Genomic DNA, 27923 nt, shown 5'->3' on the forward strand with positions numbered 1-27923 from the left:
CAAGGGCTAATTATTCCCCATTACTGAAGAAGGACGCTTCTGAGATCTCTGCTCAAATGTTCCATGAACTTTTCCCCACCCTGTATGCGCATCAGGTGCTGTTCCCTCTTTTGAGCTGGTTCTTTCCCAGCCTGAAGTAGTTTGCTAACATCATGCATAATGAGGACCCTGTGAAGATCTCCAGAGGTCACTTCTCTGGTACTCTCTCCTGCAAACTCTAGCTGCTTTGGTTTCCCCAGACTTACCTTTCTCTCAGCTCAGGCTATCTGCTGGGTTCCACCTATGTTCCTCACCCTGTGTCGCAGGCTGGAAACTCTCTTAAGGTGGTAAGGTGAGATAATCAAAGGGCCTACCTTGTTTCTCCTCTCCCAGGGATCGCTGTTCTTCACTGTGTGGTATCCGGTGTCTCAAGAACCATTCTTTCATCTTTTTTTTCTTGTCTTTTTAGTTGTTTCAGCTGGGAAAGGTACGTCTGGTTGCTACTGCTCCATCTCAGCTGAAAGCAGAAGTCAAGTTTAGTTTTTAGATAGTGTGTAAGAGTTCTGTGTAACTTTCTAAGTTGTTACCTGTGTTTATGAAATTTCCCAAAAGGTCTGAATTAACTTAGGAGTCTGATCTCCCCAACAGACTTCCCTGGACATGACAGATGCTGACTCACTCTTAGAATCAAAGGTTGCAACTACTTCATCCTTCTGCTTAATTATGTGATGAGAGTTAGAAGAAAGGTACGTAAACGCATAACTGTAGCCACTTTTTACCTTGCGATAATGCCACATAGAGTGGAGAAACCACTTCCTAGGTTTTGAAGTGTAAGTCAGCCCATGGAGCAGAGGTATGACTGACAGTAGAAACACTATTTCTGCTCTTCCCCCTTGATATAAGGGTTATCACTATTCATAAAGTTATTTCCAGTCTTGGAAAAAAAATCACTTTCATTTCAATGACATCCTTTACACAGATAATTTTTCAGGCTAACCAAATGTGGCTCAAGGAAATCCATTAATGTAGAAATATAATTCTCACTCAGATGAATTCATTGCACTAAGTAATACAGAAGAATGATAAAAATCAGGCTTCAGCAGACACTAGTCATTCTTGCTAAAGTCAAATCATGTTTTTGTTTGCTATTTTGACAGAAATTTGATCCTAAATTGGGAATACAGTAATACATCCATAATAAACGAAAAGCTTCAAGTGTTAACTCATTACCTGCTTTTAAAAATTCAAGATTTGTTTCAGGGTACTTTTCCCACCACACTTATCTGCAGATAATCTGCTCCACTCACCAGTCCACCTTCAAAGCACACCCTGTACTCTTCCCTCTATATTTAAAGGCTTAGCTAGTGTCATTCACTCCATGACATCTATGTCATCACATCTGTCCAGTCCCTTTTCTGACCCCTCACAGCAGCATATGCCTTGTGTGGCACTGATTTGTGTAGGTATAAATGTAGATGGCCTGCTATCCTACATTTACAATTTGAATGACCAACTAAACGAATTAAAGAATGAAGCAAAGGGTATTCATCCTCATCTTCATCCTCATCCTTCACCTTCATGGGAGGCAAGGTCTCAAATGAGTGAGTATACACATTAATAGAATTATATAAAATGAGGATGGAAAAACTCAGTTTTTTCTGTTCCCAAACTTTCTGCAAGGTAAAGGGAGAGGGACGTCTTTCAGCACAGAGAAATGGAAAATAGAAATCAATTAAAAAAATTAGGTTGGACAGGATAAAAACTATACCAGACAAATGGTTTTTCTAGGAGAGAAAATAATTGCAGTTAAAAAAACAGTCCAGGAATTTGGAAGTACTAGTTCAAACCCTTTGTATCTTTGTTTCCAAACTGAAGGGCGGTATTAAACAGTGGTTTGAAAAATAAAAAACAAACAGTTGTTTGAAAGGAGTTACAAGGTTTTTTGTTTTTTTTTTTTAAAGTAAATGCAAATGTTTATAGAATATTTGAAAACTAGGCCTCACCCCAAACCTGGGGGAAAAAAATCAGAATATAATCCTAATAGAGTTAGATACTTATGAAATTTCAAATTTGTTTTCAGTTTTTGCTACCTGGTTTCTTTGGTTGATTCACTAGAAAAAAGATGCATAGAATATTTTTAATGATTTTCTATCTGTAAAAATCTCATACTAGTACAGATATTTCCATGTGTCATTCATGTATAAGTGCAATAGAAAGAAGCTGAGTACAGAAAAAAGAGATGTAGACTTCCGGAACTCCATTTAATGAGCTGAGCTATATAAGGCACCCTTCTAACTTTTAAGACTATTTTGTTATCAAAGAGCTAATCATGAGTGCTTGCTCAGTTGCCTCAGTTGTGTCCGACTCTCTGTGACCCCATGGACTATAGCCCACCAGGCTCCTCTGTCCATGGAATTCTCCAGGCAAGAATACTGGAGTGGGTTGCCATTGCCTTCTCCAGGGGGGTCTTCTATCAAAGAGCTATACAAATAAATATTCCCCCTTTTCCCAGGAAAAGGAGCAGGTCCAGAACGTTTCATGGATAACTTTTACCAAGTTGTTAAGGCGAGTGCAGAGGCAACTTCAAAGCCACTAGAGAAGAATAATGGACTATAAAGAGAGATTTGGGTGGGTCCGGGAGTGGAAACTTCACATAAGCTCCAAAATTAAAATTCCCAATCACATGAAAAAGAAAATTTACAAAGATAATTAACAATAATCAGATGGATTTACTTAAAATCTAATGGCCTATGATATTAATGACTACTCTTTATGAAACAAAAGCAGATTAAGTATGACTGAAGAAAATAATCTAATTAAAAATCTTATATATGGGACTTGCCCGGTGGTCCAATGGTTAAGACTCTGAACCCTTAATGCAGAGGGGGAGGGTTTGATCCCTGGTCAGGGAACTAAGATGCCACATGGTATGGGCAAGAAAAAACCAAAATCCTATATGAGAAAAATAGAGTAACAGAATTTAATTCAATAATAAGTGATATCAGTAGCACAATGATACGGTTGTTTTCCAGAATGGAAAAATATTGTCAGACTGAAAGTACACGTGACATACCAAGAAAGATAAAGGAACTAACCTGACACTGAGACATACCCCAGTGAAATTACAGGTAATCTGTAAGCTACTTTTCTCCCGGATGGCTTTTAAGATTTTCTCTTTACATTTGGCAAAGATAAACAATTTGACTATGAGAAGTTTTTTTTTTTTTTTTTTTTAAATCATTAAGAACAGGCACAGGAGACAATGGAGTAATAGCCACAAGGTCCTGAGAGAAAAGAACTAATAATGTAGGTTTCTATATCCTGCTAAACTATCATTCACGAGTAAGGATAAAGAAATTCTAGAAAAATTGTAATGGAAGATAACTTAAAATCTCTCAAAATCACCCCATGAAAACAGAATTACTACAGTAACAAAACCGAAATCCACACAGTATCTTCACAAACCCCAGATATGAGTAGAAAGGGACAAACCATCAAAGCTACATGCCCTGCATAGCATCAAGTATCTGAGAAGAGGAATCAGATTAGCCTGAGAAAAGGGAAACACTAAAATAGCGAACCAGTACTCATGAGAATGGCTAAAACAAGGAGAGGTTTTCCAGGTTCTCCTTATGGGGTCAGGGAGCTGGGGAGCAAGGCAAGGTAAGACCTGAAAGGGCTGGAATTAAAATGCCACATTTAGGAGAAATTAATCAAAAGGATTAAAACTAAGCAAGACATGGATGGGCTTCCCTGGTGGCTCAGATGGTGAAGAATCTGCCTATGATGTGCAAAACCTGGGTTCGATCCCTGGGTTGGGAAGATGCCCTGGAGGAGGGCATGGTAACCCACTCTAGTATTCTTGCCTAAGAATACTAGAATCACCATGGACAGGGAAGCCTGGTGGTCTATGGTCCATGGGGTCGCAAAGGGTCAGACACAACTGAACAACTAAACAAAGCACACAAAGCAAGACATGGTGAATAGGGAGTGTAAGGAGAAAGGAAGAAAGGGACAGAGAAAGCATATGGGAGAGAGCTAGCATGAGAGCAACTGAGAGCACCCACTGAATATTGAGGGAGTGATGTACTCGATTCAGCAGCACATATACTGACATTAGAATGATACACAGGATGCCCACACTCACCACTTCTCATCAGCATAGTGTTGGAAGATATAGCCATAATAATCAAATGAGGAAAAGAAAAATGTATCCAAATTGGAAAGGAAGACATAAAATTGTCATTATATGTAGATGACATGATAATCTAATAGAAAACCCTAAATACTACACAAAAAATACTAGAACTGATAAACGAATTTAGTAAGGTAGCAGGATGTAAGATTAAGTACAAAAATCTGTTGGGTTACTTTATATAGATTATAAAATACCAAAAAGAGCAAGTAAAAAAATGATCCCAATTAAAAATCACATCAAACCACCCCCCCCAAAAAAAAAAGATCCTAGGATTAAACCTAGCTAAAGAGGTGAAAGATCTATATACTGAGAAATAGAAAACAATGATAAAGGAAACTGAATAGGATTCAAAGAAATGAAAGGATATCCTATGTTCTTGGAGTGGAGGAATTAATATTGTTAAATTGGCCATACTACCCAAAGCAATATACAAATTTAATGCAATCCCTCTCAAATTACCCATGACATTTTCCACAGAACTTTAGAAAAAATTCCACAGAATTTTAGAACAAATAATCCTAAAACTTCTATGGAAGCACAAAAAGGTCCAGAATTATATACAGATGGCAAATAAAACAAAGGAAAATGTGCCTAACATCACTAAAGTTCAAAGTGAAGTCACTCAGTCATGTCTGACTCTTTGCGACCCATGGACTATATAGCCTGCCAGGCTCCGCTATCCATGGGATTTTCCAAGCTTGAATACTGGAGTGGGTTGCCATTTCCTTCTCCAAGGGATCTCCCTGACCCAGGGATCAGACCCAGGGATCAAACCCAGGTCTTCCACACTGCAGGCAGACTCTTTTAAAATCTGAGCTGCCAGGGATGCCCTAACTAATTATTAGAGAAATGCAAATCTAAACTACAATCACCTCACATTGGTCAGAATGGCCATCATCAGAAGCCACAAATAAATGCTGGAGAGGAACCCTCCTACACTGTTGCTGGGGGTGTAAATTGGTACAGCCACCATGGAAAACAGTATGGAGACTCCTCAAAGAACCAAAGATAGAGTTGTCATATAATCCTGCAATCCCACTCCTGGGCATATATCCAACAAAAACTGTAATTCGAAAAGATACATGCACCCCAATGTTCACTGCAGCACTATTTACAATAGCCAAGACGTGGAAGCAATCTAAATATCCATCAACAGATGACTGGATGAAAGATGTGGTGTGTGTACACATACATTCAGTGGAATGTTAGACATAAAAAAGAATGAAATAATGTCATTTGTAGCAACATGGATGGACCTGGAGATTATCATACTAAGTGCAGTGAGAGAAAGACAAATATCATATGCTATCACTTATATGTGAAATCTTAAAAAGAATGATACAAATGAACTTATATACAAAACAGAAACAGACTCACAGACACAGAAAACAAACTTATGATTACCAAAGGGGAAGGGGGGGGAACAGATTAGGAGTTTGGGATTAACATATACATACTACTATATATATTGGACTGCAAGGAGATCCAACCAGTCCATTCTAAAGGAGATCAGTCCTGGGTGTTCACTGGAAGGACTGATGCTAAAGCTGAAACTCCAATACTTTGGCCACCTCATGCAAAGAGTTGACTCACTGGAAAAGACTGATGCTGGGAGGGATTGGGAGCAGGAGGAGAAGGGGACAACAGAGGATGAGATGGCTGGATGGTGTCACCGAATTGATGGACATGAGTTTGAGTAAACTCCGGGAGTTGGTGATGGACAGGGAGGCCTGGAGTGCTGCGATTCATGGCGTTGCAAAGAGTTGGACACAACTGAGCGACTGATATATAAAATAACCAACAAGGAACAACCATATAGTACAGAGAACTATACTCAATATTTTGTAATAACCTATAAGGAAAAATAATCTGAAAAAGAATTTATATGATATATACATATTTACATATATCACATATGCATGTATAACTGAATTATTATGCTCTATCCCTGAGTAACACAACATTATAAATCAACCATACATTAATTTTTTTTTAAATGTAGAGGAAAAACAGAATTGAGAATTGCCAAAGCAATCTTGAGGTAAAAGAACAAAGCTAGAGGCATAAGCTTTCCAGATTTCAGATAATATTACAAAGCTATAGTAATCAAACCAACATGAAACTGGCACAGCATTACCAACTGAACAGAATAGAGAGTCCAGAAATAAACCCATACACCTATAGTCAATTAATCTTTTGACAAAGGAAGCAAAAATACACAATGGAAAAAAAAGTCTCTTTGATAAGTGGTTCTCGGAAAACTAAACAACTACATATAAAAGAACAACATTAGAATATTCTCTAACACCATACACAAAAATAAACTCAAAGTGGATTAAAGACCTAGATGTAAATTGAGATACTATAAAATTCTTAGAGAAAAACAGGCAGAACACTCTCTGACACAAACTGCAGCAAGATCCTTTTGGATTCACTTCCTAAAGTAACTAAAATAAAAACAAAAATAAATGGGACCTAATTAAATGTAAAAGCTGCACAATGAAGGAAACCATAAGCAAACAAAAAGACAAGTCACAGAAAGGGAGAAAATATTTGCAAACGAAGTGACTGACAAGGGATTTCTTTCTAATATACAAACAGCTCGTGCAGCTCTATGTAAAAAACAAACAAACAAAAAAAAACAGCAACCCAATCAGAAAATGGGCAGAAGATTTAAATAGACATTTCTCCAAAGAGGACACAGATGGCTGAAAAACACCTGAAAAGATGCTCATCACCACTATCTAGCAGAGAAATGAAAATCAAAACTTCAATGAGGTATCACCTCATATTGGTCAGGATGGCCATCATTAAAAAGTCTACAAACAATAAAAGCTTGAGAGGGTGTGGGGAAAATGGAACCCTCTTATACTGTTGGTAGAAATGTGAATTAGTACAACCATTATGGAAAACAGTATGGATGTTCCTTAAAAAAACAAAAATAGAATTACCATATGATCCAGCAATCTTACTCCTGGGCATATATCCAGAGAAAATTATTATTAGAAATGAGGGAATTCCCTGACAGTACACTGGTTAAGACTTCACACATTTCAATGCAGGGGGTGCAGGTTCAATCCCTGGTCTGAGACCTAAGATTCCACATGCCTCAGGGCCAAGAATCAAAACATAACAGAATCAATACTATAAAAAATTCAATAAAGACTTTAAAAATAATCCACATTAAAAAAATCTTTTAAAGAAGAAATGATACATGCACCCCAAGGCCCAATGCATCACTGTGTACAGCCAAGACATGGAAGCAACCTAAAGTCCATCAACAGAGAAGTAGATAAAGAAGACTGTAATACAAATATACAAAGGAATATTACTCAGCCATTAAAAATTACAAAATAATGCCATTTGCAGCAACATGAATGGACCTAGAGATTATCATGCTAGGTTAATAAGTCAAACAGGGAAAGACAAATATCATATGGTATCATTCATAGGTAGAATCTGGTTTTTAACAATGTTACAAATTTACTTATTTACAAAATAGAAACAGATTTACAGATAGGGAAAACAAACTTATGGTTACCAAAAGGAAAATGCAGTGTGAAGGGGAGGTGGGGGGGGAGGTTAAAATCAGGAATTTGGGATTGACATATGCACACAACTATATATGTGCTTGTCTGTGTAGTCACGTCTGAGACTCTGTGACCCCCTGGATGGTAACCCACCAGGTTCTTCTGTCCATGGAATTGTTCCAGGCAAGAATACTGAAGTGGGTTGCCAATTCCTTTTCCAGGGGATCTTCCCGACCCAGGGATTGAACCCATGTCCCTTGTGTCTCCTTGGCCCATGGAGAGTAACCAACAAGGACGTACTGTATATCACAGGGAACTCTACTCATTATTCTATGATAATCTATATGAGAAAAGAATCTAAAAAAGAATGTATATATGTATAACTGAATCACTTTGCTTTATATCTGAAACTAACACAATATTGTTAATCAACTATATTCTAATGATTTTTTTTAAATTGGTACAGCTACTATGCAACACAGTATAGAAGTTCCTCAAAATATTAAAAACAGAACTACCATATGAGTCAGCAGTTCCACTTCTGGGTATTTATCCAAAGGAAATGAAATCACTATCTCAAAAAGAGATCTGCACCCCATATTTGCTACAGCATTGCCATAGACATGAAAACAATCTAAATGTTCCTTAGTGGGTGAATGAAAAACAAAAATGTGATGCATATATACAATGGAATATTACTCAGTTTTAAGAAAGGAAATCTATTTGCAACATGTTCAGTAACCTTGAGGGTATTATACTAAGTAAGTCAAAGAAGGACAAATAAAATTAAGCTCCAACTTATAGGTGGAATGAAAAAACAAAAAACGAACTTAGAGATACAGAGAACAGACTGGTGACTGCTAGAGACTGGGGAAGTGGGTGGAATAAGTGAACTAAGTGAAGGGGGTAAAAAGGAACAATCTTCCAGCTAGAAGATAATTACATCCTGGGGATGTAATGTATAGCATAGTGACTATAGTTCTATTAACAACACTGTATTGTAAATATTAAAGTTGCTAAGATAGTAGATCTTAAAAGTTCTTATCACAAGACAAAATCTGTAACTATGTGAGGTGGTGGCAGTTTAGTCATTAACTCATGTCCAACTTTTGTGACCGCATGGACTATATAGCCCACCAGACTCCTCTGTCCATGGGATTTCCCAGGCAAGAATACTGGAGCTGATTGCCATTTCCTTTTCCACTCCACAAAAGAAAAAATTCAAAAGGCTGATTAACATGTGAAAACATAATCTCAGGGGAATAGAGATTAAAGGCAAAAAATGATTCTGATGTCACATATCCACAAGATTAGCTACAATTCTGACAATACCAAGTATTGCTATAGATTTTGAATTCTCTTAAAAATTAATGTGGGCATGTGAACTGGACAACACTCTGGCATTATACAGTAAAGATGGAGATATGCATGACATACAACTCAGCAATTCCACTCATATTTGTATACCCTAAAGAAACTCATCCGTGGGCACTCACTTGCAACACAAAAGCATTCTTCTAGCAGCTCTTTTTGTGAAGACCCCAAACTGGAAATTCTTTCATTTATATATCTATACTTACAAAGTAAAACTTCAGAGAAGACAAAGAATGGAATTTCCATGAAAGCCAGGACAGTGATTATGTCAAGGGTGTGATGAGAAAGGGGCATGTGGAAAAAAGAAGGTGCTTCTGGATTTCTGGGGTTCTATTTCTTAACCTGGGTGATAAGTTTTTCCTTTATATGATTCAGTTAAACTCGACTTTTAAGTTCTTTAAGCCCTTTTCTGCTTGTGTGTTTTCCACAGTAAATATACAAGATGGATTTGTAAATATTCAAGATGCAGCACAGATTGTGTAATAAGCTAGAGTTTATATATATATATAATACACAAATAAATAACATATTTACTTTATACATATATAAATCTATATGTACAAGAATGTGAGTATGTGCACAATGAATATCTGATGGATTCAAAAGATACGAATAACAGCGGTTGCTTTTGAGGAAAGTGGGAGTCAGGGTGGGAGAGAGACAATTTTCACTGTATTCCCTTTTAACTGTTTGAATTTTTTCCCAAATATATTGCTTTTACAAAATGTGTTTTAAATGTTATTTAAAACAAAACAAACAACAAAAGAAAAATCACACCTTATACCAAATGAGCTTAGTATTACAGTGGACCGAGAAAAGTGGGTCCATGTCAGGTGCACCCCAGTGGAGAAGAGGCTCAGATGCAAATACTGCCTCACGCAGGCACACTGTGCCTCTGTCGGCCTAGAGCCAGCTCACAGCCCTGGTTTTGCATGTTCTGGCACAGTGACACTGTGATGAGCTTCACTACACATCACGCTAGTGATGAAAAAGTCACTGTGGTTCTGGAAACAATGGAACCTGAACCTGTATCAATGTTAAGAACTTTGAGGCTTAAAATTGTGACACTGACCTATTTGGGGTTTGATCTTGATATTTTGGGGGATGAAGGTATCTCTCTCCCATAAACCTGGTGATTTACTCCCACCCTTATCACTTGGACATCACAGCAAAGCAAATCCACTGAGGCAAGTACCCAGAATCAGGAGGTGCCTGGCACACTTACAGAACTTAAACAGTTCTAAATTTTTCTTAGAACGTTCTGTTCTTTCAGACTGAGGTAAGTGATTTATGATGTGCTTTTTAAACACTCAGAAAAACTTTTCTGGATGACAACTGGCACAGGAGGAAAAACTGAAAAAATCAGACTATTTTGTTTAGTAATTTAGTAAAAGTTTAATAATTTCAATAAGGTTTTAATGCAAAGAATATGAAAGAAAATTTTAAACAATAGTTAAAGCTGAGATAGCTGAGAATACTTCACTTAATCCTCTTTCTAAAGGCCCATTATGTCTTATGTTTCCATCCAGCTCCATTCTCTTGCCTATTCCTTAACTTGCTGTCTGAAATCCCTTTTTCATAAGGACTATGGGAAAAGAAGAGAATCAAAAAGCAAAGGAGAAGAGGAAAGATATACATATTTGAATGCAGAGTTACAAAGAATAGCAAGGAGAGATAAGAAAGCCTTCCTCAGTGATCAATGCATACAAATAGAGGAAAACAACAGAATGGGAAAGACTAGAGATCTCTTCAAGAAAATTAGAGATACCAAGGAACATTTCATCCAAAGATGGGCTCGATAAAGGACAGAAATGGTATGGACCTAACAGAAGCAGAAGATATTAAGAAGAGGTGGCAAGAATACACACAAGAACTGTACAAAAAAGATCTACACGACCCAGATAATCACGATGGTGTGATCACTCACCTAGAGCCAGACATCCTGGAATGTGAAGTCAAGTGGGCCTTAGAAAGCATCACTACGAACAAAGCTGGTGGAGGTGATGGAATTCCAGTTGAGCTGTTTCAAATCCTGAAAGATGATGCTGTGAAAGTGCTGCACTCAATATGCCAGCAAATTTGGAAAACTCAGTGGCCACAGGACTAGAAAAAGTCAGTTTTCATTCCAATTCCAAAGGAAGGCAATGCAGAAGAATGCTCAAACTACTGCACAATTGCACTCATCTCACACGCTAGTAAAGTAATGATCAAAATTTTCCAAGCCACGCTTCAGCAATATGTGAACTGTGAACATCCAGATGTTTAAGCTGGTTTTCGAAAAGGCAGAGGAACCAGAGATCAAACTGCCAACATCCTCTGGATCATTGAAAAAGCAAGAAAGTTCCAGAAAAACAACTATTTCTGCTTTACTGACTATGCCAAAGCCTTTGACTGTGTGGATCACAATAAACTGTGGAAAATTCTGAAAGAGATGGGAATACTAGACCACCTGACCTGCCTCTTTAGAAACCTGTATGCAGGTCAGTTAGAACTGGACATGGAACAAATAGACTGGTTCCAAAAAGGAAAAGGAGTACATCAAGGCTGTATATTGTCAACCTGCTTATTTAACTTACATGCAGAGTACATCATGAGAAATGCTGGGCTGGAAGAATCACAAGCTGGAATCAAGATTGCCGGGAGAAATATCTGTAACCTCAGATATGCAGATGACACCACCCTTATGGCAGAAAGTGAAGAAATTAAAAAAGAGCCTCTTGACAAAAGTGAAAGAGGAGTGAAAAAGTTTGCTTAAAGCTCAACATTCAGAAAACTAAGATCACGGCATCCAGTCCCATCACTTCATGGCAAATAGATGGGGCAACAGTGGAAAGAGTGGCTGACTTTATTTTTTGGGGGCTCCAAAATCACTGCAGATGGTGACTGCAGCCAGGAAATTAAAAGATGCTTACTCCTTAGAAGGAAAGTTATGACCAACCTAGACAGCATATTAAAAAGCAGAGACGTTACTTTGCCAACAAAGGTCTGTCTAGTCAAGGCTATGGTTTTTCCAGTAGTCATGTATGGATATGAAAGTTGGACTGTGAAGAAAGCTGAGTGCCGAAGAATTGATGCTTTTGAACTGTGGTGTTGGATAAGACTCTTGAGAGTCCCTTGGACTGCGAGGACATCCAACCAGTCAATCCTAAAGGAGATCAGTCCTGGGTACTCAATGAAAGGACTGATGTTGAGCTTAAACTCCAATATTTTGGCCACTTGATGTGAAGACCTGACTCATTTGAAAAGACCCTGATGCTGGGAAAGATTGACGGCAGGAGGAGAAGGGGACGACAGAGGTTGAGATAGTTGGATGGCATCACTGACTCAATGGACACGAGTTTGGGTAAATTCTGGGAGTTTGAGCATGCCAGGCTGCAGTTTATGGGGTCACAAAGAGTCGGACACGACTGAGCGACAGCACTGAACTGATTTGTACACACTCCTCAGCTTGCATGCTTTCTTTTGACTTTTCCTTCGTTTCCTCTCCTCTCCCTCTCTACCCCCTTCTTCTCACCCTCTTCTCTTTCTCTCTCTCCTTCCTTTCCTTCCATGTATATGCTTTGGGATCCCATTTATAGTGACTGGTTATAATGCCTTTCCTTACAATACACCAGTGGATATTCATTTCTTTTTCTATATTTTAAAAATTCAAGTAAAGTAGTCATGCCACTCAAGCCTTTTAGTAAATGTTCTTTTGGTAAATATACCATATCATAGTGTGATAAAGATAAATGGAAGAAATCTACAAAAGGAAACGAAATATTTTCTGAAACTTCACCTACTTTCAAAAGAATAATTTACATTGTAGCTTTTTTTTTTAATTTGAAGGTCCACTAGATATAAAGACTTCCTATAATAACATACTCTTGCGTGTGAATCTCTAACAAGAATTTACAAATGATTTCCTACATTTTGGTACCTAATTACAACCTCTGCAGCTACAATTTATAAAGATAAGCACTCAAGATCAAAGCATCCCAGTTTAGTCGGTTTTAGGTTTGGACTCAGCACTTTAAAACCATGTTCTTCTTTACTGAGTGCCAAGAAGTGAATCACTGCAGATTCTTGGCTCATGTGGTTGGGAATTTCATCAGTGGTCATTCCTTGCTTAGAGACAAGTGAGATCCAAAGGCCAACTGTATTTTTTTAAGTAACCACCTTGTTCTTGTCTTCTCTACCATAACTATAAGAAATTATGAACAGTGTTAATCTAGAATATGGCCACCTCTGATTGCCCAAGAAAAAGAGAAAATAAATCCCATGCTAATAAGATATTCTAATCTATAAAGCAACAGATCTTTCAGGACTCCAGGAGACAGCTGGAGGGCTGTTAAGAGGAGCACCAAACCCAGGCAAGACACCCAAGAACATCCACTCTGGGCTAATCCTTGAGCTTTCACAATAGGAAAACATATTAAAAGAAGAAAAAGAAGCCAGCAGACATACCAGGGACAATGGAACATCATGTCTATTTACACTTATCCAGGGGTCCATTCAGATAAAACCTCGTTTTTTTTTTTTTAACTAATCTATTTATTTTAATTGGAGGATAATTATAACATTGTGGTGGTTTTTGCCATACATTGACATGAATCAGCCACGGTTGACAGGGCATTTGCCTGAAGTTATAGGACATCACTGAAAAGGACCTTGGTCCTTATTAGCAAATAATTTTCTAGTTGCCAAACACAAACAGAAAAAGACTAGCTTAGACCACTTCTGCCCTTTCTTTACTTCTTGTTTGTCTAGGGTGTTGCTGGACTCTCTTGAGGATACAGCAACTGCTCCACACCTTAGTGTCTGTGCAAACATAAGGACAGAGCCGTACAAGAAATCCTTCTTATAAAACATATTTCTTCCCAGAGAAGTCTGTGCTTCTTTATGTTTATAATTGTAGGCAAAGGAGCTTGGGATTTGAGAGACTGTAAAACTTGACAAAGAGTCTACATCTGCCACATTCTAGTGCTTGAGGCTCCCAAAGCAGCCATGTAGCTCATTTGCCTATCTTCCAGCAAGAACTGTCCTCTGATATGTTGGAAAGAAAGGTGGCCATCGTGTGCAGATCCTTTGTGGACTGGCCCTCTACTTGGACAGCTGCACAATATTGCAATCTTTGATATTCTGTCTAGGGACAAAATCTTCTCAGCTGTGCAGGTACCAGGTTATCTTGTAATACAGTGAAATAAACCATGAAGTATTTCTATTTGCTTATTGGACAGAAAAAAAAAGACTCTGCTTCCTTAAAATATGGTTTGTTTCCCATTTCTGTTACCTAACCAATTCTTCAACATGGGGCTGGAACTGATTGAGACTTCAAAATGCTTTGTTAGTCCTTGTTTTCCTAAGCAGCACAATGGTTCACTCCCTTTGGAGGCAGGGGCCCCATGTAATGAGCTGATGCTTCTGTTAACTCTAAGAACCCTTAATTATTTCCACCATTTTCTCCATGTGATTCCTTCGCTGTGTGAAATCAGAGGCAGGCTGCTGGTTGTCAGAGACTGAAAAAGTCACTGGCCTTCCTTGTTGGCAAGGAACTGAATTCTGCAGCGTCTGAATTCATGGCCAGAGCATCCTGTCTCAGAGTTAGTGCAGCACCTTCTGTTTTCAGTTTACTGGTGATCAGCGCACATCACAAGAACTTGGAGTATAGCTAAAGCCAAATCAGACTTGACAGAAAATTATTAGCAGGGTACAGAAGGAAAAAAGATCCCCCTTCCTTTCTGTAATCAGGTTAATATGTGCATGGAATGTTTCACTTTAAAAGGTAGTGTGTTTTGGCAAAGCTGGTTTCTTAAGTAGAATTTCAGTTCCCATTATGCGAGGCTATCCATTGCTACTCTGGCAGGGCCTTTGATCAGTGAACTCGGTGGGGGAGAAGGGCATAGGCATATTAATAACTTCAACATGTGGCCCTTCAGCCCAGCTGTACCCTTGTCTTGGAAAAAGGCCAACTGGAAAGGGTTTTCTTAACACAACCTATGTATGCATATTTTGGAAAGGGGTAAAGTGAAGACAGGGGTTTAAAGAAGAAATAAAATCTGGTTTTATGGTGGTTTGTTCTTTTGTCCCAGTTCCCTTGTTGGGACATTTTGCTACTACATATTTGAATCCTATGTATTCTGGCTCCATCCTTGACTTTTACTATCTTCATTTTTTCTGCTATAATGTTATAAAGATTAAAGCTGTTGGTTTAATTTACATACCAGCTCAGGCAAAGTTAGGGACAGGCAGAAGGCTCTGTAAGTCTATAGGGATGAGAGATTAATGGGAACCAGGTGCCTGAAATGGGAGCCCAGGGTCCATTTTGCCAGGACTGTATCTTTTGCCCTTTCCCTATTGTATTGGTGCTTTTGACTTTCATTTTAACAATCATAGGCTTTAGGCCTCATTAATTTATGGCCACAGACTAGAGCCTAGCCTACTCTTTTAGTGTGTTTCCTTGTATTATTTCATACCATCTTCCTTTCATCTTCTTCTTCTGGGATGCCCATTTGTCTGGTCCTGAAAAGGTTCATGAGTGACTCTACACCACAGCCGTGGAGAGCAGGCTTACCTCCTCACAAGCGGCTTTTCAACAACGACCTCTGCTGACAATCATCTCTTGTTCCCTCTCTCCTCCTCTTCCTCTTTCAATTTATAATACTGTTACCATTTCCTTGATCCAAATCGTCCACATTGCTAATTCCCTAACTGCCTGACACCAATTTGTCGCACAGGATTAGCAAGGAGTAATCCCAGGGATGGGACGTGATACCCAAGGGTATCACTGTATTACCCTAGGATACAAATATTGCTTCTGTAACAAAGGCCAAAATAACAATGATTTAAACAAGGTAGCAGTTACTTTTTGTGTCATGTGCACAGTCCAAGCACGAGCAGCATGGGGCTGAAAAGGTGGCACCATCATCTCAGACACCCTGACCCCCTCTCTCCTACTGCTTTCTTACTCTCAACACACAGTTTCCATCATTTAGTCTAGGATCGCTTCTCCAGTTCCTGTCCTCACATTTCCACTCCTGCTGGCAGGAAAGGAAAAAAGTGAGGGGAGGGCATGCACTTCCCTTTTTAAAAGTATTATGTTGTACTTAGTACTTCTCCTATTTTACTGGCCAGAACCTAATCACCTGGCCACAGTTAGCTGTCATGGAGACTGGGACACAAATTCTTCAGCCGCTGGTGTTCTTTGCCACAGAAACCTGCTTAGCCTTGTGTTTCAGATAACTATGGGCATTGAGAAACTGTGAGAGTTATACACTGCACTAGCACAACTATGCTGTTTTCTTGGAAACATGAAAATTAGAAGAACAAGTAATAGAATGATGGTAATGTTTTGTTTTTGAACTACTGTTCTCTGATCACCTCAATCACTTATTTAATCAACAAAGCAAGCATGCCAGATACTGTACAAGACTCTGAACTTACAAAATCACCTTTAACAGAGGACTTGTCTTTGTGTATCTTCCCACGTGAAGCAGTCAGACAAAAACACCAATATGCATGAACATGGAACTTCAGGGGGACTTTCAAAAGGAGTTTGTTTGGCAGACAAAAGGAGAAAAGTGAAGTAGAAAAGGGATAATTAAAAAAAAATCTTTTATGTCAGAATAAGAAGATTCAAACTTAACCAATAAAAGGCAACAGTGAAATACCAAAGATAAATTAACAAGAAATAACATAAATAGATTTCATTTTTAAGGCTATGATCCTTCTTTAAAAGAGATGCTTCATCAATTTGACCATATGAAAATATTTTTGAAAATCTACTCGTGGAATAGATTGCATCAAGATGGTGGAGGAATAAGACATGGAGCTTACCTTCTCCCACAAAATACATGAAAAATATATTGACATGTGGACTGATTCTCACAGACCATCTACTAAATGGTAGCAGAAAATCTCAGACTTCCAGAAGAGTGAGAAAAATCTCCACATAACTAGGCAGGACAAATAAAAAAAAGAAAAGGAAGAGGGGAATTGGGAGGGTTCCTTGGTGGCTCAGTGGTAAAGAATCCACCTACCAATGCAGGAGAAGTGGGTTTCATCCCTGACCCGGGAAGATCCCACATGCCACAGAGCAACTAAGCCCATGCATCACAACTGCTGAGCCTGTGCGCTAGAGCCTGGGAGCCATGACTGCTGAAGCCCTCGTGCCCTAGAGCCTGTGCTCCACCCGCCAACAAGAGAAACCACCACAGTGAGAAGCTTGCACACTGCAATTAGAGAAAAAGTTCATGCGGCAACAAAGACCCAACACAGACATTAAGTGAATAAAAATAAATAAAATGGGTGATTTAAAAAAAAATAAAGAAGGGAAATGGGATGGGTGCTGTGCCCCTGTGAGGGAACTGTGAAAGAGGAAAGCTTTCCACATGCTGGGAAGTTCCCTCACTGGCAGGGAGACCAACCAGAACAGAGGAAGAACTTCAGAGAAGAGTGCAACAACCAGTTTGCAGGGGGCAAAGTGAAGAGAGACCTGCACAGTTGGTCTGTTCATGCTGCCACCTGACACTCCCCAGCCTGAGACACTCCCCAGCCTGAGACACTCCCCAGCCTGAGACACTCCCTGGCTGGGGTGGGCAGGAGCAGGCGCTGAGGCTAGAGCTTTGGAAATCAGACACAGGGTAAGAACTGGGGTTGGTTGCCTGGAGATAGCCTGAGGAGCTGGGGTATGGTGCGCCACAACCAACGGAATAAGGAAAGAAGCTTCGGTCCACCAGAGAGGCTTGGTGCCATTGTTGTGGGGCACACGAGGAGAGGAACAGGACTGCTATAGGAGTTCTTTTCTCTTCATGTGCTCTCAGGAGGCAGGGTACTACCTACATAGGCTCCAGTGGCAGGCATGAGATACCAATGCCATCTCAATCTCCAAAGGCAGGCATAGACAATTGCCACCACTGAGGATCCCATAACTGGGTGGCAACCACAGGCCCTGCCTCCCTGGGAACGTGCAAAGGCTGGGCACCTGCATGCCACCTATCAAGGGGATAAAGCCCAGCACAAGCTGAGGAAAGAGAGGGCAAGCATCCAAACCAAAAACGGCCTCAAACCAAAAAAAATTATTAAACCCACATAAGCTATGCAGAAATACTAACACACATAGCTCTCTAAGCCTATGGTAGATAATTCTTTCTCCTAGACTTACAGAGTGGACTTCCCTGGTGGCTCAGAGGTTAAAGCGTCTGCCTCCAATGAGGGAGACCCAGGTTCGATCCCTGGGTCGGGAAGATCCCCTGGAGAAGAAAACGGCAATCCACTCCAGTGGATTGAGAAGCCTAGTAGTTTACAGTCCACGGGGTTGCAAAGAGTCGGACACGACTGAGCGGACACGACTGAGTGACTTCACCTCACCTTACAGAGTAAGAGAAATAAAAACAAAATGAAGCAGCAGAGGGGGCACTCCCAGTTAAGACAGAGAGAATTCTGTTGAAGGAACAAACAATGAAACAGACCTCTTCAGAATAACAGACACCAAGTTCAAAAAGTAGGCAATGAAAATACTGAAGGCATTAAGAAGGGATATCAACAGAAATGCAGATTCGTGTAAAAAAGAACTGGAAACTAGAAACTATAAGGAGCCAAGAAAAATTAGAAAACTCATTTGCCAAGATGAAAGCTGAGCTAAAGGCTCAGAATGAATAAGCAGAAGAAAAGATAAGTGATCTGGAAGACAGAATAATGGAAATTACCCAATCAAAACAGCAGACAGAAAACCAGATGAAGAAAAAGGAAAGCAATATAAGAGACTTATGGGATAATATAAAGCATGCCAACCTATGCTTAATAAAGATTCTAGATGAAGAAGAAAAGAGAATTGAAAATGTATTTCAAGAAATTCTGGCTGAAAACTTCCCAAACCTATATAAGGAAACAGATATCCAGATGCAAGAAACACAGACTGTCCCAAACAAGTGAACCCAAACAGACCTACACCAAGACTTATTATAATAAAAATGCCAAAAGTTAAAGGGAGAATTCTAGAAGCAGCATGAGAAAAACGAAGTTAATTACAAGGGAATTCCCATAAGGCTATCATATGATTTCTCTATAGAAATGCTGCAGGCCAGATGAAGTGGCAAAATATATTCAAAGTCTTGAAAGGGTTAAATCTGAAACCTAGAATACTCCACCCAGAAAGATTATAATTTAGAACAGGAGAGGAAATAAACAGTTTCTCAAATAAGCAAAACTAAAAGAATACAGCAATATTAACACTACCCTAAGGGAAATAGTGAAAGGTTTTCTCTAAATAGAAAAGAAGCAGGAACATAAAGGAATGGGAAAATCAAAATTGGAAACTAAATCACTTAAATTAGCCAGTATACAGATCAAAAAGGGGAAAAAAATCATATTTGTGAAAGTGATGATCAAGACAAGAACAGCAAAAGGATAAGCATGAAGATGTGAAAAAGGAAATCAACATCATAAACTAACTGTGGGGAAGGACAGTAAGAAAATGTAAGAAAATTCTTCCTTTTTTAGGACACATTTGACCTATATGACTATCAGTCTAAATAAAACAAGCAGATATATTTAATATGAAGGAGTTAACATACTTGAAAAGCACAAACTAAGACATACAACAGATCTACAAAAACAAACAAACATCCAACTCAAGCATAAAAGGAAATCATCAAACCACACACAAAAAAAGTAGAAAGAAAAAACACAGAATCAACTAGAAAACATTTAAAATGGCAATATATAGGACTACCCGAGAGCCGAAGCGGCGCACTAAGCGCAGGCGGCCGCGAGAGCTGGTGCGGCGCACTAAGCGCAGGTGGCTGCGAGGGCCAGCGCGGGCTGCAAGAGGAGCTACACCACGTCTGAGGTCAGCGGCAGCAGCCTAGAGTGCCAGGCTGCGACGGCGGAGGAACAGCCAAGAGCAGCTACCCTGTGTCCGAGGTCAGGGGCAGTAGCCAAGAGGAGCTACCCTGCGTCAGAGGTCAGTGGCGGCCAGGAGGAGCTACCCCACATCTGAGGTCAGGGGCGGCAGCCGGGAGGAGACACCCCGGGTCCGAGGTCAGGGTGGTGGCCGAGAGGAGCTACCCCGTGTCCGAGGTCAGAGGTGGCCGGGAGGAGACACCCCGCTTCCAAGTTCAAGGGCGGCCAGGGAAAGCCACCTCACGCCCAAGGGCAGGGGTGGTGACCCTGAGGAGCCACCCCGAGCCCGAGGCCAGGAGGGGCAGCTGGGAGGAGCCACCCACACCCGAGGAGAATCCCCAGGAGTGGTGGCTGCACAGGCGCAGGAGGGCCTAGAGGAGCTATCCCACGTTGAAGGTCAGGAATGGCAGCGGTAAGGAGATACCCCTCCTCAAAGGTAAGGAGCAGCAGCTGTGCTTTGCTGGAGCAGCCATGAAGAGATACCTCACGCCCAAGGTAAGAGAAACCCAAGTAAGATGGTAGGTGTTGCAAGAGGGCATCAGAGGACAGACACACTGAAACTATACTCACAAAAAACTAGTCAATCTAATCACACTAGGACCGCAGCCTTGTCTAACTCAATGAAACCAAGCCATGCCTGCGGGACAACCCAAGACCCGTGGGTCATGGTGAAGAGGTCTGACAGCGCGTGGTCCACTGGAGAAGGGAATGGCAAGCCACTTCAGTATTCTTGCCTTGAGAACCCCATGAACAGTATGAAAAAGCAAAATGATAGGATACCAAAGAGGAACTCCCCAGGTCATTAGGTGCCACTGGAGATATGCTACTGGAGATCAGTGGAGAAATAACTCCAGAAAGAATGAAGGGATGGCGCCAAAGCAAAAACAATACCCAGTGTGGATGTGACTGGTGATAGAAGCAAGATCCAATGCTGTAAAGAGCAATATTGCATAGGAACCTGGAATGTCAGGTCCATGAATCAAGGCAAATTGGAAGTGGTCAAACAAGAGATGGCAAGGGTGAACGTCGACATTCTAGGAATCAGTGAACTAAAATGGACTGGAATGGGTGAATATAACTCAGATGACCATTATATCTACTACTGTGAGCAGGAATCCCTCAGAAGAAATGGAGTAGCCATCATGGTCAACAAGAGTCCGAAATGCAGTACTTGGATGCAATCTCAAAAATGACAGAATGATCTCTGTTCGTCTCCAAGGCAAACCATTCAATATCACACTTATCCAAGTATATGCCCTACCCAGTAACGCTGAAGAAACTGAAGTTAAACAGTTCTATGAAGGCCTAGAAGACCTTTTAGAACTAACAACCAAAAAAGATGTCCTTTTCATTATAGGGGACTGGAATGCTAAAGTAGGAAGTCAAGAAACACCTGGAGTAACAGGCAAATTTGGCCTTGGAATGTGGAATGAAGCAGGGCAAAGATTAATAGAGTTTTGCCAAGAAAACGCACTAGTCATAGCAAACATCCTCTCTCAACAACACAAGAGAAGACTCTACACATGGACATCACCAGATGGTCAACACCGAAATCAGATTGATTATATTCTTTGCAGCCAAAGATGGAGAAGCTCTATACAGTCAGCAAAAGCAAGACCAGGAGCTGACTGTGGCTCAGATCATGAACTCCTTATTACCAAATTCAGACTTAAATTGAAAAAAGTAGGGAATACCACTAGACCATTCAGGTATGACCTAAAACAAATCCCTTATGATTATACAGTGGAAGTGAGAAATAGATTTAAGGGACTAGATCTGATAGATAGAATGCCTGATGAACTATGGACGGAGGTTAATGACATTGTACAGGAGACAGGGATCAAGACCATCCCCATGGAAAAGAAATGCAAAAAAGCAAAATGGCTGTCTGGGGAGGCCTTACAAATAGCTGTGAAAAGAAGGGAAGCAAAAAGCAAAGGAGAAAAGGAAAGATAAAAGCATCTGAATGCAGAGTTCCAAGGAATAGCAAGAAGAGATAAGAAAGCCTTCTTCAGATATCAATGCAAAGAAATAGAGGAAAACAACAGAATGGGAAAGACTAGAGATCTCTTCAAGAAAATTAGAGATACCAAGGGAACATTTCATGCAAAGATGGGCTCGATAAAGGACAGAAATGGTCTGGACCTAACAGAAGCAGAAGATATTAAGAAGAGGTGGCAAGAATACACAGAAGAACTGTACAAAAAGGATCTTCACGACCCAGATAATCATGATGATGTGATCACTCATCTAGAGCCAGACATCTTGGAATGTGAAGTTAAGTGGGCCTTAGAAAGCATCACTATGAACAAAGCTAGTGGAGGTGATGGAATTCCAGTTGAGCTGTTTCAAATCCTGAAAGATGATGCTGTGAAAGTGCTGCACTCAATATGCCAGCAAATTTGGAAATCTCAGCAGTGGCCACAGGACTGGAAAAGGTCAGTTTTCATTCCAATCCCAAAGAAAGGCAATGCTAAAGAATGCTCAAACTACTGCACAATTGCATTCATCTCACATGCTAGTAAAGTCATGCTCAAGATTCTCCAAGCCACGCTTCAGCAATACGTGAACCATGAACTCCCTGATGTTCAAGCTGGTTTTCGAAAAGGCAGAGGAACCAGAGATCAAATTGCCAACATCCACTGGATCATGGAAAAAGCAAGACAGTTCCAGAAAAACATCTATTTCTGCTTTATTGACTATGCCAAAGCCTTTGACTGTGTGGATCACAATAAACTATGGAAAATTCTGAAAGAGGTGGGAATACCAGACCACCTGACCTGCCTCTTTAGAAACCTGTATGCAGGTCAGGAAGCAACGGTTAGAACTGGACATGCAACAACAGACTGGTTCCAAATAGGAAAAGGAATACGTCAAGGCTGGATACTGTCACCCTGCTTATTTAACTTCTATGCAGAGTACATCATGAGAAATGCTGGGCAGGAAGAAACACAAGCTGGAATCAAGATTGCCAGAAAAAATAACAATAAGCTCAGATATGCAGATGACACCACCCTTATGGCAGAAAGTGAGGAGGAGCTAAAAAGCCTCTTGACAAAAGTGAAAGAGGAGAGTGAAAAAGTTGGCTTAAAGCACAATATTCAGAAAATGAAGATCATCGCATCTGGTCCCATCACTTCATGGGAAATAGATGGGGAAACAGTGGAAACAGTGGCAGACTTTATTTTTGGGGGCTCCAAAATCCCTGCAGATGGTGATTGCAGCCATGAAATTAAAAGATGCTTACTCCTTGGAAGAAAAGTTATTACCAATCTAGATAGTATACTCAAAAGCAGAGACATTACTTTGCCGACTAAGGTCCATCTAGTCAAGTCTATGGTTTTTCCTGTGGTCATGTATGGATGTGAGAGTAGGACTGTGAAGAAGGCTGAGCGCCGCAGAATTGATGCGTTTGAACTGTGTGTTGGAGAAGACTCTTGAGAGTCCCTTGGATTGCAAGGAGATCCAACCAGTCCATTCTGAAGGAGATCAGCCCTGGGATTTGTTTGGAAGGAATGATGCTAAAGCTGAAACTCCAGTTGACTCATTGGAAAAGACTCTGATGCTGGGAGGGATTGTGAGCAGGAGGAGAAGGGGACAACCAAGGATGAGATGGCTGGATGGCATCACTGATTCGACGGACCTGAGTCTGAGTGAACTCCGGGAAATGGTGATGAACAGGGAGGCCTGGCGTGCTGCAATTCATGGGGTCGCAAAGAGTCGGACACGACTGAGTGACTGAACTGAACTGAACTGAACTGAACCCTGTAGCTCAAACAGTAAAGAATCTGCCTTCGATGCAGGAGACCAGGGTTCATTCCCTGGGTTGGGAAGTTCCTCTGGAGAAGAAAATGGAAACCCACTCCAGTATTCTTGCCTGGAGAATTCCAAGGACAGAGAAGCCTGGCAGGCTACAGTCTGTGGGGGTCACAAAGAGTTGGACACAATTGAGCAACTAACACACATAACACACAGGTAACTAAGAGTAATACTGGGCTTTTCCAGGTGGTGCTAGTGGTAAAGAACCCTCCTGCCAATGGAGGAGACATAAGAGACATGGGTTTCATCCCTGGGTTGGGAAGATCCCCTGGAGGAGGGCATGGAAACCTACTCCAGTATTCTTGCCTGGAGAATCCCATGGACAGAGGAGCCTGTGGGCTACAGTCCATGGGGTCGCAAATAGTTGGACATGACTGAGTATGTATACACATATGAACCTTAATCTGAAAAACAGAAATTTTCAAGCCTGAATTGATCTAAGACCTTAGAAAAAAGGAAAAAGCTTGGTATGATGACTCAAATATGTCTGGTTTGTGCCATAGAGTATGTGATCATGATTAGTGAAATCAGGAGAAACATATGTATCAGTTACCTTAAATGTCAATGGACTGACTGCTCCAATCAAAACACACAGAGTGGCAGACTGGATAAAAAAACAAGAGCCTACAGCATGCCGCCTCCAAGAGACCCACCTTTGGGCAAAGGACACACATAGATTGAAATGAAGGAGATAGAAGAAGATATTTCATGCAAACAGAAATGAAACAAAAGTGGGAGCTACAATACTTGTATGAGTCAAAACAGACTTTGAAACAAAGGCCATAAAGAAGGCCCACCAAAACTGAGTCAAGAAGAAATAGATAATTTGAACAAACCAATCACTAGAAGTGAAATAGAATCTGTAATCTAAAAATCAAAAATACTTCCTATAAACAAACATCCAGGACCAAATGCCTTCACAGGCAAATTCTACCAATAATACAAAAAATTATACCAATCCTTCTCAGCTTCTCCCAAAATACTGAAGAAGACACTCCCAAAGTCATTCTACAAAGCCACCATCACCCTGATACCAAAACCAGACAAAAATACCACCAAAACAGAAAATTACAGGCCAATATCTTTGATGAATATAAATACAAACATTCTCAAGATACTAGCAAACGAAACCAACAGCACATATAAGAGATTGTACACCACAACCAAGTTGAGGTTTATCCCATGTTCACAAAGGTGGTTCAACATATGCAAATCAATCAATGTAATATAGGACATTAACAAAAGAGAAGTAAAAAACCACAATAAAACTGTCAATATATGTAGATTACATGATACTTTATATAAAAAACCATAAGGATTCCATACAAAAACTACTAGATCTAATAAATGAATTTAGCAAAGTAACAGGATACAAGATTAACATTCAGAAGTCAGTTGTATTTCTTTATAGTACAACGAAACATCATAAAGGAACATTAAAAAAAAAAAAAAAGAAAACCTTTTGAAATCACACTCCCCCACCAAAAATACTAAGGAATACACCTGACCGAGGAAGTGAAAGACTTATTCACTGAGATCTATAAAACACTAATAAAGGAAATTAAAGAGGATTCAAAGAAATGGATAGATAGTTCATGCTCCTGGATCGGAAGAATTAATATTGTAAAAACAGCAATACCACTCAGAGTGATCTACAGATTTAATGTGACCCCTATCAAATTACCCATGACATTTTTCACAGAACTACAATAATCCAAAAATTTATACGGAACCATAGAAGACCACTTTGGCCACCTGATACGAAGAGCTGACTCATTTGAAAAGACCCTGATGCTGGGAAAGGTTGAGGGCAGGAGGAGAAGGGGACGACAGAGGATGAGATGGTTGGATGGCATCACCAACTCAATGGACATGGGTTTGGGTAGACTCCAGGAGTTGGTGATGGACAGGGAGGCCTGGCGTGCTGCAGTTCATGGGGTTGTGGTGCATGGGGATGACCCAGAAAGTTGTTATGGGGAGGGAGGTGGGAGGGGGGTTCATGTTTGGGAATGCATGTAAGAATTAAAGATTTTAAAATTTAAAAAATAAAAAACTAAAATTAAAAAAAAAAAAAGAAAGTCAGACATGACTGAGTGAGTGAACTGAACTGATAAAAGATCAAGAACTGCCAAAGCAAGCATGGTTTGGGGGATGGGGAATGAAGCAGGAGGCATAACTCTCCCAGGCATGTCTCTCCAGACAGCACTACAAAAGCTACAGTAATTAAAACAGTGTGGTACTGGCACAAAAACAGATATATGGATCAATGAAACAGAATAAAGGGTCCAGAAATAAACTCATACACCTGCGGTCAATTAATCTTTGACAAAGGAGGTAAGAAATAAAATGGGGAAAAAGTCTCTTCAGCAAATGCTGCTGGGAAAGTTGCACAGCTGCATGTAAATCAATGCACAAAATGCACAAAAATAAACTCAAAATGGCTTAAAGATTTAAGTATAAGACATGACACCATAAAAATCCAGAATAGACCATATGCAAAACATTCTCTGACAGAAATCAAGGTAATGTTTTCTTTGGTCAGTGTTCCAAGGCAACAGCAATAAAAACAAACAAAAATAAACAAATGGAACCTAATCAAAGTTAAAAGCTTTGGCACAGCAAAAGAAATCATAAAAAAGACAACCTACAGGATGGGAGAAAATATTTGCAAATGATGCAACAGACAAAGGCTTAATTTCCAAAATATACAAAGTTTATACAACTCAACAAGAAACCAAACAACCCACTCATAAAATGAGCAGAAGACCTTAATAGACATTTCTTCAAAGAAGACATGAATGGCCAGTAGCCAAATGAAAAGATGCTCAACATCACTAATTATTAGAGAACTGCAAATCAAAACTACAAAAAGGTACTGCCACACACTGGTCAGAATAGTCATCATTAAAAAGTCGACAAGTAACAAATACTGGAGAGCATGTGGCAAAAAAGGAACCCTCCTACACTGCTGGTGGGGACGTAAATTGGTGCAGCCACTATGGAGAACAGTAGGAGGGTCCTCAGATAACTAAATATAGAATTGCCGTATGATTCACCAATCCAACTCCTGGGCATATATGTGGACAAAACTATCATTCCAAAAGATACATGCATCCTTATGTTCATAGCAGCATTATTCACAACAGCCAAGACATGCAACCAACCTAAATATCAATTGACAGATGAATGGAAAAAGATGAGGTACATATATAATAGAATACTACTCAGCCATTAAAAATTACAAAATGCCACTTGTAGTAACATGGATGCAACTAGAGATTATCACACTAAGTGAAATAAGACATAAAGAGAAAGATGAATACTGTATATCACTTCTTTGTTGAACTTAAAATATGGCACAAATGAACCTATCTACAAAACAGAAACACATTCACAGACATAGAGAACAGAGGTGTGGTTGCCAAGGGGTACAGGGGAAGGATAAGGATAGACTGGGAGCTTAGGGTTAGTAGATGCAAACAATGACATTTAGAATGGATAAACAACAAGTTCCTACTGTATAGTACGGGGAACTATGTCCAATCTCCTGGGATAAACCACAAGGAGAAGAATATAGAAAAAGGAGGCATGTATGTGTATAAGGTATATATGAGTCACTTTGCTATAAAGCAGAGACTGACACAGCACTGTAAATCAACTATACTTCAATAAAAAAATTTACCTGGCACCATCATGAACAAAATCAAAAGATGAATGACAGCCTCAGAAAGATATTAACCACATATATTACAGACAACAGAACAAACCAGTCAATCCTAAAGGATATTAGTTCTGAATATTCATTGGAAGGACTGATGCTGAAGCTGAAACTCCAGAACTTTGCCCACTTGATGTGAAGAACTGACTCATTGGGAAAAACCCTGGTGCTGGAAAAGATGAGATGGCTGGATGGCATCACCGACTCAATGGACATGAGTTTGAGCAAGCTCCAGGAGCTGGTGATGGACAGGGAAGCCTGGTGTGCTTCAGTCCATGGGGTCACAAAGCATTGGACATGACTGAGTGAACTGATGGCAGACAAGGGGTTAATTTCCTCACATAATACAAAAAACAAAAACAATCTAAAAACCAATAACACAAAACATTCCAAAGATATGTACAGAAAAAATAAATTACTAATG

At 40.0% G+C, this 27923-nt stretch overlaps 1 protein-coding gene and 1 long non-coding RNA gene across 2 annotated transcripts in view; one reads left to right on the top strand and one right to left on the bottom strand.

Annotated features, from left to right (window-relative positions):
* Positions 1 to 27923, bottom strand: part of LOC105606379 (uncharacterized) — a 146895-nt gene that overhangs the window by 16535 nt on the left and 102437 nt on the right. The window contains exon 3 of the long non-coding RNA XR_003591518.3: positions 354 to 496. This is a non-coding gene — a long non-coding RNA (uncharacterized LOC105606379). The remainder of the gene's footprint in view (positions 1 to 353; positions 497 to 27923) is intronic.
* LOC132657804 (uncharacterized) lies at positions 22008 to 22695 on the top strand (the record flags this gene model as incomplete). The annotated part of the gene is made up of 1 exon (XM_060399222.1): positions 22008 to 22695. A coding segment is annotated over exon 1 (684 nt), but the record flags the coding sequence as incomplete, so codon positions are not given.

Source organism: Ovis aries, chromosome 14, assembly GCF_016772045.2.
Source record: "Ovis aries strain OAR_USU_Benz2616 breed Rambouillet chromosome 14, ARS-UI_Ramb_v3.0, whole genome shotgun sequence".
Lineage (NCBI taxonomy): Eukaryota > Metazoa > Chordata > Mammalia > Artiodactyla > Bovidae > Ovis > Ovis aries.